Source organism: Amblyraja radiata, chromosome 25 (genome assembly GCF_010909765.2).
Source record: "Amblyraja radiata isolate CabotCenter1 chromosome 25, sAmbRad1.1.pri, whole genome shotgun sequence".
In the NCBI taxonomy this organism is placed as follows: Eukaryota; Metazoa; Chordata; class Chondrichthyes; order Rajiformes; family Rajidae; genus Amblyraja; species Amblyraja radiata.
This window is the reverse complement of record NC_045980.1, coordinates 13,540,987-13,553,896: the sequence shown is the minus strand read 5'-3', so window position 1 is coordinate 13,553,896 and position 12,910 is coordinate 13,540,987. Positions and strand designations below refer to the sequence as shown.

The following is a 12,910-nucleotide window of genomic DNA, read 5'->3' as shown; positions in this document are numbered from 1 at the left end:
ATGTACAAACTCTGCGCAGACAGCACCCGTAGTCAGGATCGAACCTGAGTCTCTGGCGCTATAAGGCTGCAACTCTACTGCAGCGCCATCGTGCTGCTCTGTAAATGGAAAGTGCATTCTCCGTTAGAAGCACATTTCCTATTCTCTCTTCACCATCATGAACTAGTGTCCCAAGTTTGCTTACATCTGCTCTATCTTACACTTTTTTTATTTGTGATTGTGTATTAACATAGAAATTGCTTCATAATGTTGATCTATGCAGAAGATTATTACTACTGCCACCCATTTAAATTATTGGTCATTATCAAATGCCTCAGTGACTTCTTAAACTTTCATCAAGTCGGGCTGTAATCATACTTGGTCTATTTCTTTTCTACATTCACGGCGCTTGAGAAAAATCAACCAATGGGTCATGTAAACAAAACATTTCTTTAAATGGAGCACACAGACCCCATGTACTGAGCACACAAAGCAACTCATAAAAGGGTGGATTTATTGCACTTTAATTTCTATTCATGATTTCATCAAAGTCTGACTGGCTCTGTTTGCATGGGATTTACCCCGTCTCCGCACACATCCTTATTATATTACACCAGAGTCTTTCTTTAAACGCACCACGCTTCACATCTTATTCTTCAATAAGTTGTTAAACTATTCAAAAATCATTATTCAATTTTAAGCAGGAAAGGGTGCAGAGAGGATTTATAAGGATGTTGCCAGGACTCGAGGGCCTGAGCTATAGGGAGAGGTTGAGCAGGCTAAGATGTTATCCCTTGGAGCGCAGGAGGATAACAGATGATCCTGCAGAGGTTTTATAAGATCATGAGAGGATTAGACATGGTAAATGCAGTCTTTTACCCAGGGAAAGTTAATTAAGAACCAGAGGACGTAGGTTTAAGGTGAGGGGGGGAAGATTTAATAGGCAACCTTTTCTTACACAAAGGGTGTTGGGTGCATGGAACAAGCTGCTGGAAGAGTTAGTTGAGGCGGGTACTAACAGAATGTTTAAAAAACATTTGGACAGGTACATGGATAGGATAGGTTTAAAGGGTTGTAGGCCAAACACAGGCTGGTCGGCCTATTGTAGATGCGGCATGTTGGTCGGTTTGGGCAAGTTGGGCCGAAGGGCCTGTTTCCACACTGTCTGACTATGACTTTTTATAACTCTAATTCCACAAAATCCTTTTGTCAATTAACCTTTTATTCGCTGATGTAGGTTCATTAACAAAAGAGACGGGATTTCATGGAATTATTCAATTATTTGGATATCGCAGGTAAGATATCTTCTTACCCCTGCTTCTAAACCCTTTATCATTCTCAGTATCTCTCAGCAACATTGCTGCTCTTATGAGGTTCTCAGAACCCAATCTATATCTACAAGCTTGTGTCACAGTTTTGCAATCACATTCACTGAATAAAAATAGAACTGAGGAGATAAAACCAACATGAATCAAATCACATAAAGTGTCTTGAATTTGCCAACGAGTCTTTTTGTGTGTGTTGTCTGGGTCTATGGGCCAGAGATGCTGCAGCAAGCAAGAATTTTCATTATACCTGTACTGCACTGTACTTGTGCATATGACAATAAACTTAACTTGATTGAAGGAACTACTGAAAACCAACAGAGATAGACACACAAAAGCTGGAGTATAACAGCAGCTCAGGCAGCGTCTCTGGAGAAAAGGAATAGATGACGTTTCGGGTCGAGACCCTTCTTCAGATAACCCGTGAACACTCGGGGGAGTACAATAACATTTTGTGTAAAGAGAATTTTGTATCACTCTATGTGCTTGCAGTAAGAAATGTGAAGCATTTTCTCAGTAGTTTAAAATACTCTGGAATTTTTACAGGTGTACGGTAGAGAACATATCAGTGAGTCGGATGCCCAGGAATGATGAAGATTATAAAATGTTAAAAGCGCTGCCACTCCATCACGGGTACTGACCTCCCCACCAGAAAAGGGATCTCTCGGAGATGCAGCCAGCATCATCAAAGACCCACACCACCCTGGCCACATTCTCATTTCACTCCTGCCATCGAGAAGAACCACAAAGCACCAGGTCCAGAGTTGCTTCTTCCCAACTCCACCACGTTGTTGAACACCGCACACCACTAACAATGAACTATACACTGACTTTAGTTGCACTATGGACCAGGTTTTTTTAACACAGGTATTAGGGTCATTGATTTATTGGGTTTTATTGTTTATTATATAGTCTATGTTTATTGTTCTGCAGTTGGTACATATAACAATTAAACACTTTTGACTCTTTAGACTAAAGTAATAAAGAATAAAAATATTCAAAAATGTGCATTATTTTCGGCATTGTTCTGCTGCCAGGGCTGCACAAATGTGCAGCATTAGAGTTGTTGCCTCACAGCACCAGACACCTGGGTTCGACCTTGACCTCGGGTGCTGGCTGAGTGGAGTTTGCACGTTGTCCCTGTGGCCGCACGGGTTTGCTCCAGGTGCTCCGGTTTCTTCCCACATCCCAAAAACGTGCGGATTTGTAGGTTAATTGGCTTCTGAAAATTGCCCCTAGTGTGTAGGGAGCGGATGAGAAAGTGGTATAATACAGAACCAAAGAACGGGTGATTGGTGATCAGCATGGCCTCGCTGGTCTCTTTCCACGCTGCATCTCAAAACTAAACTAAATTTGAAATACTTTAAAACGAACCACAGAATTATCTTTTGTTATTGGCCCAGAAATCGTATTGTACGTCCAGAAGATAGGCACAAAGTGCTGGAGTAACTCAGCGGGTCAGGCAGCATCTCTGGAGAAAAAGATGGGTGACATTTTGGGTCGGAACAGACGACCAAGGAAGGGTGAAGCCCACAATGGTCCATTGTTGGCTGGGGAAGAGATGATAACGAAAGGATACATGTTTAAGCTGCTTCCTTTCCCTTCCTCACAATCCAACCCTGGAGTCCACCATCAACCCTACGCACATTCCCACAACCTCCACCACCCCAGTTCTGCTGAATTTCATACTCGTTCTCCACAGTTTAATGGATGAAACCCCCCACCACACAGGGCCAAGCCAATTCCACACTTGCCCATCCCACACTTGCCCATCCCACTGACAGTATCTGCATCACCTTCAGTCCCATCAACACCCAGGATCGTCACGGTCTACGCAAGGGACCACTTCAGCACTCGCTCTGTTTATTGATGCTAACCTGACTATAATTAACGGGGGGGAGAATTCACTACCAACTTACCTTGTTTCCTGTAATGAGCAATCAAACCATGCTGTCTCCCTGCTACTTCAGATCTAATTCACCTCCTTCAACTTAATCATTCCACTCACACTCCATCCTCAATTTTAATATTGCTGAGGGATAATTGAAAATCAATTTAAAAAGGATATAGAGTAATTAAGTCATACCGCATGGAAACAGGCCCTTCAGCCCAACTTACCCACGCAGACCCACATGCCCCATCTACACTAGTCCCACTTGCCTGCCTTTGGCCTATGTCCCTCCAAACCTGCCCTATCCATGTGCCTGTCTAAATATGTTTTAACAGTCACGATAGTAACTGCTACAAAAATAATAGCCACTCAGAAGGAACTGTGAATGCAGTTAAATCACAGTCATTCAGTTATGCGACCCATTACATTAAAAAACATGATGTAAATGGATTTGTATAGGTGACGTATAGGGTGGACAATAATGAGAGTAATGACTCGATGGCGATTATGTCACGTGAGGTGTATCATGCCATGAACAAGCCGTCCAACAACAAAGCAAGTGGCTTGGATCATATTTCTGCTGAACATCTGTCTAAACAATTGAAAGCCTGTAATACTGGGTCTACAGCTGTGGAGATACTGGTATCATTCATTTAATCTGGATTTTTAACATGTATTGTGTTTTTAAAAATATATAATTTATGATGCTTTTATAAGTGATATACTAAGATTGTATATGTACTTTATGATATTTTTTTTAATATGCAATGCATTTTTTTTTAATGTAATGTTGCCCCTTGTCTGGACATCGTGTCCGTAATAAAGTATTATTATTATTATTTGATCCATATTGATGGCAGTGAATTACTGATGCAGATCCGAGGTGCCCACAGACCTTAATATAAAACAGTGAACCCACTGGAGATCTGTTAGTTGAACTAAAATCACAAGATCACAACTAGTGTATTAACATAATGGTGTTAATAAATTGCAAAATTGTTCTTCAGCACATCAGGGAGGTTGTTAGCACTTGGCTTCACCAATGATGTAATAGCTGGTAAAACTCATGATAAAACCCCCTCACCCTGTTTTGTCAAAATTATATTCCAGCAGAACCTGCTGACAACTAAACCTTAATTTAAAAGCTAAAGGCTCAAGTAAATATTACAGATCTGTGGCAGCGTTGAGCAGGTAGTTTGTTCATGCTATGAATATGAATAGCTTTAGGTTTCATACACTGGATAATGGTTTGAGGATCTGTCCTTGAACTAAATTCCTGGTATCGTATCCTCCGTGCATGTACAAATTTAGACTGCGAGAGATGCAGCACGGAAACAGGCCCTTCGGCCCAGCGAGTCTGCGCCGACCAGTGATCACCCCGTACACCAGCACTATCCTACACCCCAGGGACAATTTTCTATTTTAACCAAAGCCAATTATCCTCCAAACCTGTGCGTCTTTGGAGTGTGGGAGGAAGCCGGAGCACCCAGTGAAAACCCATGTGGTCACAGGGAGAACGGACAAACTCCGTATAGACAGCACCCGTAGTTCTTCAACTATCTTATTAACTACTGGCGGGGTTTAAGTCATAAATGGAACTGAGTCTTTTCATCTTTGTTATCTATGCAAACTGTTCCTTACAAACTCTCCTTCATCAATTTGTTCTCTGAAATTTTTCCCAGCACTCATTAACTGCACATTTCTCCATGACAACTAAAGGGACAGCATGGCAGGTCAAATTCCTATTGCATTTACCCATCAACGTGTCGTTGCCAAACAAATCCAAGGGGGCACAGGGAACTGCAGATGCAGGAATCGTGCGTAGAAAGCAAAGTGCTTAGGGTAACTCAGCCGGTCATGCAGCATCTCCGGAGGATGTGGATGGTCAGGGCTGAAGAAGGGTCCCGTCCCGAAACGCCGCCTACCCACGAGCTCCAGGGATGCTGCCTGAAACGCTGAGTTACTCCAGCACTTTGTGTTCTGCCCACTTTGGTTGGCTGCAGACTTTGATGCCAACACTGAGAAGCATGTTAGCTAGGATATTAAGTCAATTCAGTTCAGTTTGTTAGTCATGTATACCAAGGTACAGTGAAAAGTCTACTGTTACTCTGGTAACCTGCAGTTTATACAGCCACATGTGATGCCAACATTGACATCTTTCCACAGCTGTGATGGAATACACGAGTCAGAGTGCGGCCAAACACAAACTGGAGGAACTGCACCTTGTATTTCACTTGGGTCGCTTACACCCCAGCAGTATGATTATTGATTTCTATCATTTTAAGTAACCCTTTTTCTCTCTCTTTCCGTCCCTCTCCCACCCTACTAGTTTCTCTGTCATCCTGCTTAGTTTGACTGTTTGTACCCCCTCGTTATCTCCTCTTCCACAGCCAACAATGGACCACTGTGGGCTCCACCTTTCCTTGATCATCATCACTGACCTTGATTTGTTTTTTTCATACCTTTCATTCTTTTGTTCTTTGTACCTTTTCATACCTCTAGTTCCCCTTTCCCCTGACTCTCTGTCTGAAGAAGGGTTTCGATCAGAAACATCACCTATCAATTTTCTCCGGAGATGCTGCTTGACCTGTTGAGTCATTTTGTGTCTATCTTTGATGCAGTTCCGCTCTGCACATGGGGTACATCTGCCCATTCCATTTGTTTTCTGGGAGTTGCCAATCCTTTTCCTGGCTAATTTATTTCTATGATGCTGCACTCAACTCTCTGGGCTGCCACAAGCTTCCCAGAGATACATTCACGTGAAGTTACTCTTAAAACAAGTGGAAGAACTGTCGGTCACAAAGACTCAATGTGGTCTAGAAAGGGCTAGATTTTCAAGCTATCTTAAGCAACTTTTATTTACAATGTGTATAATATTTATAAATAAATTTTACATTCTAGTAATCTACAATGCATTCTAGGTATACTTTGTTAAAATATTTCACCTAAGTTATAAAGGTGGGTACGACTTATTACTGCACCATAAATAATAACGTGGGAAACGTAAGAGTCTAAATATAAACAAGACTTAAAATAAATTTTACACAGAGCATAAAGTTCAAGATTTGAGATTACAACTGAAGTCCAAAATTAACAAATCATATAAAATGATTACGTTTGGAGCTGGTAAATAAGACATTTGTGTTAAGAGCCAGCTCCCATGGACTACTGTCTTAGTGTCATCTAATCAGAAGTGCTTCTTCCACACAGTCCAACCCTTTCAAGAATGCGTCGCTGAACAGGAGTGTCCATTTGCGATATTTATCCAGTTCAATGCGGCGCATTTCTCTCTTCACTGCCCCCCCATTGCAGGTTAATCTGGCATTTATTCTTCCCACCAGCACTTCTGGCCTCCACGTGTGTGTTTCTTAACATTTGCTGCATTCAGAGTCTCCTTTGCTGTGTTGTGTCAACGCCCATTCCTCTCCTTCCTTCCTTCCTTCCTTCCTGTGTCCGCCTCGTCTTTATTTATCCTTGTCCACCCCAAATGTGGCCCCATCTCCCGTGGATGTTGACTTTTGGTGGACGCCACTGCTGATTTGTCTGATACCAGTGTAGTCCTGTGCTTTGCTTTCCAGTGTTTTTAAAATTCTCACAAACAAACTGGTCCCATTCCCGACTGGACTTCCCGCACAATCACTCAAAACTGAAGGCATAAAGGTGAGCAAAGAATGAAAACAGACTGGACCTTTGACACGGTGACTACACCTTGTCGTGTATTCTCTCCATATAGTTTCTGAGTTCGTGCGAGTCCCCCAAGCCCATGTCCTGGCAAACCCACTTAATGTCTTCCTCGTTGCCCAGAAGGACAGAACTTGGTGCGGGGCATCCCTCGTCGGGGGGTATGGTGGTAAATGTTGTGAACTTTACCCGTTTTCGTTTTGTGGTGGGAGAGTTCAAAGGTTCGTCCTTGTGGTCCTTGCCTTCGCTGCAGAGGGCCGACCTGTGCACCTGGCCCTGGATGTTCTTCTGGCCGCCGCCTCCGTTGAGCAGATGGTTGCTCTCCTCGAAGGCCGCCGCCCTGTCGATGGCCGTCGTGTGCTGGCACAGCTGCCGCGGGGAGATGTCTCCCGTGTTCTCCAGCAGCTCCGTCTCGTTGCCCAGCCAGACCCAGTCGTGGGAGTGGTTCATGGTCCCCTGCGCCTCCGAGGTGGGGATCCGCTTGTGCCGGTACTTCAGGGCGAACATGACGCAGTTGATGAGGAAGACGAGGATGGCCAGGCAGAAGACGCCCAGCAGAGCGTACATCCCGATCTCCAGGTCAGTCAGACCCCTGGGCGCCTGCACCAGGTCGTTCTCGTCTAGACTCTCGCTGTCCCCAGACACCCTGGTCAGGTCGTGCGAAGGGAAGTTGGCGGCGTCCAGGGGGATGTTTTGCAGTTGTTGGTCGCCGCCTTCCTGCTCCGCACCGCCCGCGTTGCCCCCCTTGCCCGCAGCTTTGACGGTGGGTTCGGCCGGCCTCACCGAGCCCTCCTCACGGTCCGCGGTGGCGCTGCTGAAGTACCGCCCGTTCTGCCCCGTCGTCTCCGCCTCCGCGTTCTTCTGCCTCCGGTCACTCGCCCGGTTCTCCACATCTTCCTCGACGCCGCTCTTGGGGCCCGCGTTATTCTGACCGAACTTGACCTCGATGTTGCTGTTGCCGATCGCCAGGATGCTCTTCCGCTTGGACTTCTGGCAGATTTCGCAGATGACCAATTCCACCTTCAGCAGATTCCCCTGGCCCTCTCCCTCCACCGTGACAATCGGCCACTGTAACTGCAGGTCCTGGTACGTTGAGATGACGGCCTCTTCCCTTGAAGAGACAGTGAGAGTATAGTCCTTGGGATCGTAAATATCCAGGGGAGTCAAACTGTTGTCACTGAACTGAATCCAACCACTGATTATTGCCTCCTGGGGGGAAAGAAAAGAAACAGAATCATAGTTCAGCTTTACTGACACCACATCATGAATGAAAACCTACATACCCTTCATTGCTGCCTTGGAAAGGCAGTTGGATTCATTGGAGGTGGTCTTGGAGGGGAGACAATACAGCTCACCCCCTCCATGACACACTGGTCAACCTGAGGAATACCTTCAGCAACAGACTGGTTCCACCAAGATGCAGTACAGAACGCCACAGGAGGTCCTTCTTCCCTGTGGCTATCAAACTGTACATGTGGCTAACAAACTGTCCTCCTCCTTCTGCCATGTGGTAGACTGGACCCCCCCCCCACCCCACCCCCACCCCTCCCAATCTTTGCACATCCCCAATCCTTTCCACTTGTCCCTTTAAATTCATGTTGCATGTATTTTGTGTTTTCATGACTATGAATATCAATTTCCCTCCTGGGATAAATAAAGTTCTATCATATCGTATCGAAAAGCCCCCGCACCACTGCCACCCTTTGATACATGCAATTTACTTGCATGTTGCATGACTGCAATAACTTTTTATAAATGGTTGGTGTTTGAACCAAGAGCTTGAATCCGTTGTGTTAGAAGGGCTCGTTTCCAAGTTTACCACAGAACATCTACTTATACTGCATGCTCATTGAAATAAGGATGGAATGCTGTTTGTTGTATTTGACTACCAAAGAGCGACTATACTTCAAATTAATTAATGGACAATAAAATGTCCACATATTTATTAGGGATAGTAAACACGTTATATAAATTGTGTGAACAAGGTGGCACAGCGTTAGAGTTGTTGCCTTACAGCGCCAGATACCAGGGTTCGATCCTGACTACGGATGCTGTCGGTACGGAGTTTGTACGTTCTCCCTGTGCATGCATGGGTTCTCCCTGGGTGCTCCGGTTTCCTCCCACACTCCAAAGACTGAACCCGGGTCTCTGGCACCTTAAGGCAGCAACTGTACCACTATGTCACCCCGGTCATTGAGAGAAGCTTAATGCAATCAAACAGGTGGACATGGTTTTATGAAAGGAAAATTGCATTTGACAAATTTCATAGTGTTCGTTGAGGATCTAACACAAAGATGATATAGAAAAGCCTGGACGGCACAGTGGTGCAGCGGTAGAGTTGCTGCCTTACTGCCCTTACAGGGCATACAGCGTCAGAGACCCGGGTTCGATCCCGACTGCCGTGGTGTCTGTATGGAGTTTGCGTGGGTTTTTTACGAGATCTTCGGTTTCCTCCCACACTCCAAATATCTACAGGTTTTTAGTTCATAGGTTAACTGGCTTGGTAAAATTGTAAATTGTCTCGAGTGTGTGTGTAGGGTGGTGTAAATGTACAGGGATCGCTGGTCAGTGTGGACTCGGTGGGCCGAAGGGCTTGTTTCTGCACTGTAACTCTAAACGAAACTAAACTATAGTTGTACTGTACTGGGGAATTGTACTATTTTTTTGTTTTACTATTCCAGTACCTTCTAGCTGCATCCAATTGCTTTAAAATTCTTTCTTTCAATAAATGAGTACTGTTAAAGTGGCTCCCTGCATTTTCAGGGCACATGTGATGACAAAGCTGTACCCTGGAATCACCAGAACAATTTTAAAGTAAGAATATTGTTACGTATTGAAGATTGTAGGACTCCTCAATTATCCAGTCTAAAGAATCCTAAATGTATCCACAAGTGAAGAGTGCTATTTTGTAAGTAACAATTCACTCAGAATAATCAACTCATTGCAAAGTGGTCCAGTAAGTCTTATAACTTCATTATATTTATTTAATCAGACAATGACTCCAGATGTGATTATAGTTTCATCTTACTTCCACAAGTGAGTTGGTCTCCTCGGCTTAAATATCACATCAGAATGGAGACAGACCGTGGAATTTTCTTAAACCAAAGCTTGCGAGAACTAAACATTAATTTGATTACATTGTTCAATATCCAGTCATATCTGCAGCAAACTGGCTACTTCGGCAGGATCTGTGCAGGCCAGCTGGCAGTACCATTCTTCAACCTCTCCCTAATCCACTGTGGGGTTTTCACAGGGCCGGGTTTATCTATAAACTAGACAAGCTTAAATTTAGGGCCCCGAGGTCTAGGGGGGACCTCCGGCCAAGGCAGGACACCTACCGTTCAACTCTGGGCGGCCCCCCCTCTCTATCTCTCCCCGCTATCCGTGTCCGGGCCGCCGGGCTCCGCCCGCTCCTCATCCGCCGGCACGGCAGGCCGCCTTGCGCATGCGCATTGTTGCGGCCTGCACATGCGCACAACCACGGCCAGCACATCATCGGCCGCCCTGCGCATGCGCACTGCAACAGCAACTGGTCGGCGCTGGGCACTTTCTCCCTCGCTTTGAATTGTGGGAGATTTGGCCGCCATGGCTGTCCGGTCGCTGCCTCGCCGCCAGCGCTGAAAACCAACGCGGAGGGGGCCTCACAAGTAGAACAGCTTGGGGCCTCTCTTCATCTAAATCTGGCCCTGGGTTTCCACCTATTTTAAGGCGACCGCTCGCATTCCCAGTGGCAAAGGAAAGCAAGATAGCGTGCCTTAATGACTATTGTTCACTGGCTCTGATGTCCACTATCATTAAGGGCGGCACACTGCGCAGTGGTAGAGTTGCTGCTTTACAGCGTCAAAGAAGTGAGTCCAATCCTGACTATGGCTGTCGTCTGTATGGAGTTTGCACGTTCTCCCGGTGACCGCGTGGGATTCCTCCAGGTGCTCCGATTTCCTTCCACATTCCAAAGACGTGCTGGTGTGTAGGTTAATTGGCTTCTGGAAATTGACCCATGTAGGATAGAACTAGTGATTCCTGGTCAGTGCGGACTCGGTGGGCTGAAGGGCCTGTTTCAACGCTGTATCTCTAAACTAAACTAAAGGGAAAGTACTTTGTGAGAGGCTGGTCATGGCGCACATGAACTCCAACCTCTCAGAGAGCCCTGATCACAATAGGTCCACTGCAGACGGCATCACCCAAGCATTTATTCCATTGCAGGGTCTAGTTTAATTAGATGTGCATACCCTACACTTTATGCCCTTCTCTACAAAATGTACAGGAAGTAAGTTTGCTGCGAGAAGAATTTATCAGTGCAATTGGCTCATCTACCTGCTTGATGCTATCACTGTGTGAGATATTGTCCAGCTGAATAGAGTTATTGTTCAGAAAGGGGATATCTACATCACACGATTGCATGATAGAGATAGCTTGATACCTACCGAAGGGGGCGCTGTCCTGTGCATGGCTGCCCTGCCAGCAGTTGTCTGTCTTTTCACTGTTTTATTTTTATTTTTATTTTTAGTTAGTTAAAGTGTTTTGTTTGGAGGTCTAGACTTTTTTATGTGGGGGGTGGTGGGGGTGGGGAAGGGGGAAACTACCTTTCAGGGTCCCTACCTGGTCGGAGAGGCAGCTTTTCTCCGGGCTGCAGCTTCGACCCGTCCTCGCGGCCTACCAGCGGGCCTGGAGCGGCGTTTCCTGTCGGGGACCGCCCAGAACCTTGGCTTCGGCGGCGGCACAGCGCTGGAGCGCTATCGTGGAGCGGGCGATGCCTTGCCTGGGTCGCCGCGCTGGAGCTCCGGTGAGCTGAGACCGCTGGGAACAACATCGCGGAGCTGCGGGACTGTGGAGCGGCCGAGCGGCCGAGCGGCCAGCTGCGGGCGGCGGCGCTGACTTTACACCGGGAGCCTGGGATCTCGCAACGAGTTTGCCAGTTGTGGAGCTCCATTCGGAGCGGCCTTGTTGGCTTCAAAAGCCGCGGCCTCCAGTACGGAGGCCGCCGTTCCAGGGTTCCCAAGCCGCTGTGAGGACTCTCCTGACGCCGGAGCACCACCACCCGGCGAGAACGGCCAGGAACATCGGGCCTCCGTAGAGGCAACTGTGGAGGCCTCAATAGGCCCGACTATGGGTGAACTGGGGTTGGGGACTGGACTTTGTGCCTTCCCTCATGGTGGGAGCCATTGTGGGGGGATGTTCTTTGTGTTTAAGACTCATTGGTGTTATGTCTGTATTCTTTTGTGTACTGCAAAATGGCAAAAAGCATTTCACTTCACTACACCTCGGTGTATGTGAATGTGACCAATATAATAAAATACCTTTGATACCTTTGAGAGTCACGGAGTCGTACAGTCATGCTGCACGGAAACACTAGTCCCACGTGCCTGCGTATCATTACAGCCCATATCATTCTAAACTTTTCCTATCCATGTACCTGTTCAAATATATTTTAAATGTTGTTGTGATAGTACCTGTCTCACTACCTCCTCTGGCAGCCTGATCTGTACACCCACCTCCTTTGTGTGAAAAAGTTGCCCCTCAGCCTCCTATTAAATCGTTCTCCTCTCACCTTAAGTCTATGTCCTCTAGTTCTTAGATAGACACACAATGCTGGCTGGAGTAACTCAGCAGATAACAAGCAGCATCTCTGGAGAGAAGGAATGGGTGACGTTTCGGGTCGAGACCCTTGTTCAGGATTAATACCTCTACTCTGGGTAAAGGCCTCTGTGCATTTACCCGATTTATTCCATGATCTAGTGAACAAATTGAGCAATAAATAGCATTCTATTGTTGCCGGGCACAAAATATGGCCCATTGCAATGTTGGATCCATTATACACGATGCACATTCCTTGTGGCCTCTTCCCATGTGGAGATTAAGGACAAGGACAGAGGGAATTTTGGGATCATTGTACAGTAGGTCGTAAAATATCATGGCAACATTTTACCTGTGATCTGGTAGTACAGGGAATAGTGTAGAAACAGGCCCTTCGGCCCAACTTGCCCACACTGGCCAACATGTCCCAGCTACACAAGTTCAACCTGCCTGTGTTTTC

The 12,910-nt window shown here is 46.2% G+C and overlaps 1 protein-coding gene across 1 annotated transcript in view; it reads right to left on the bottom strand.

Moving 5' to 3' along the window:
• Positions 1-6,022: 6,022 nt before the first annotated feature.
• The window catches only part of tmem132c (transmembrane protein 132C), an 815,186-nt gene continuing 808,298 nt past the window's right edge, over positions 6,023-12,910 (bottom strand). Inside the window, exon 9 of the mRNA XM_033043184.1 lies at positions 6,023-8,085. Coding sequence (XP_032899075.1) covers positions 6,898-8,085 — 1,188 coding nt within the window. The 3' untranslated portion in view covers positions 6,023-6,897. The remainder of the gene's footprint in view (positions 8,086-12,910) is intronic.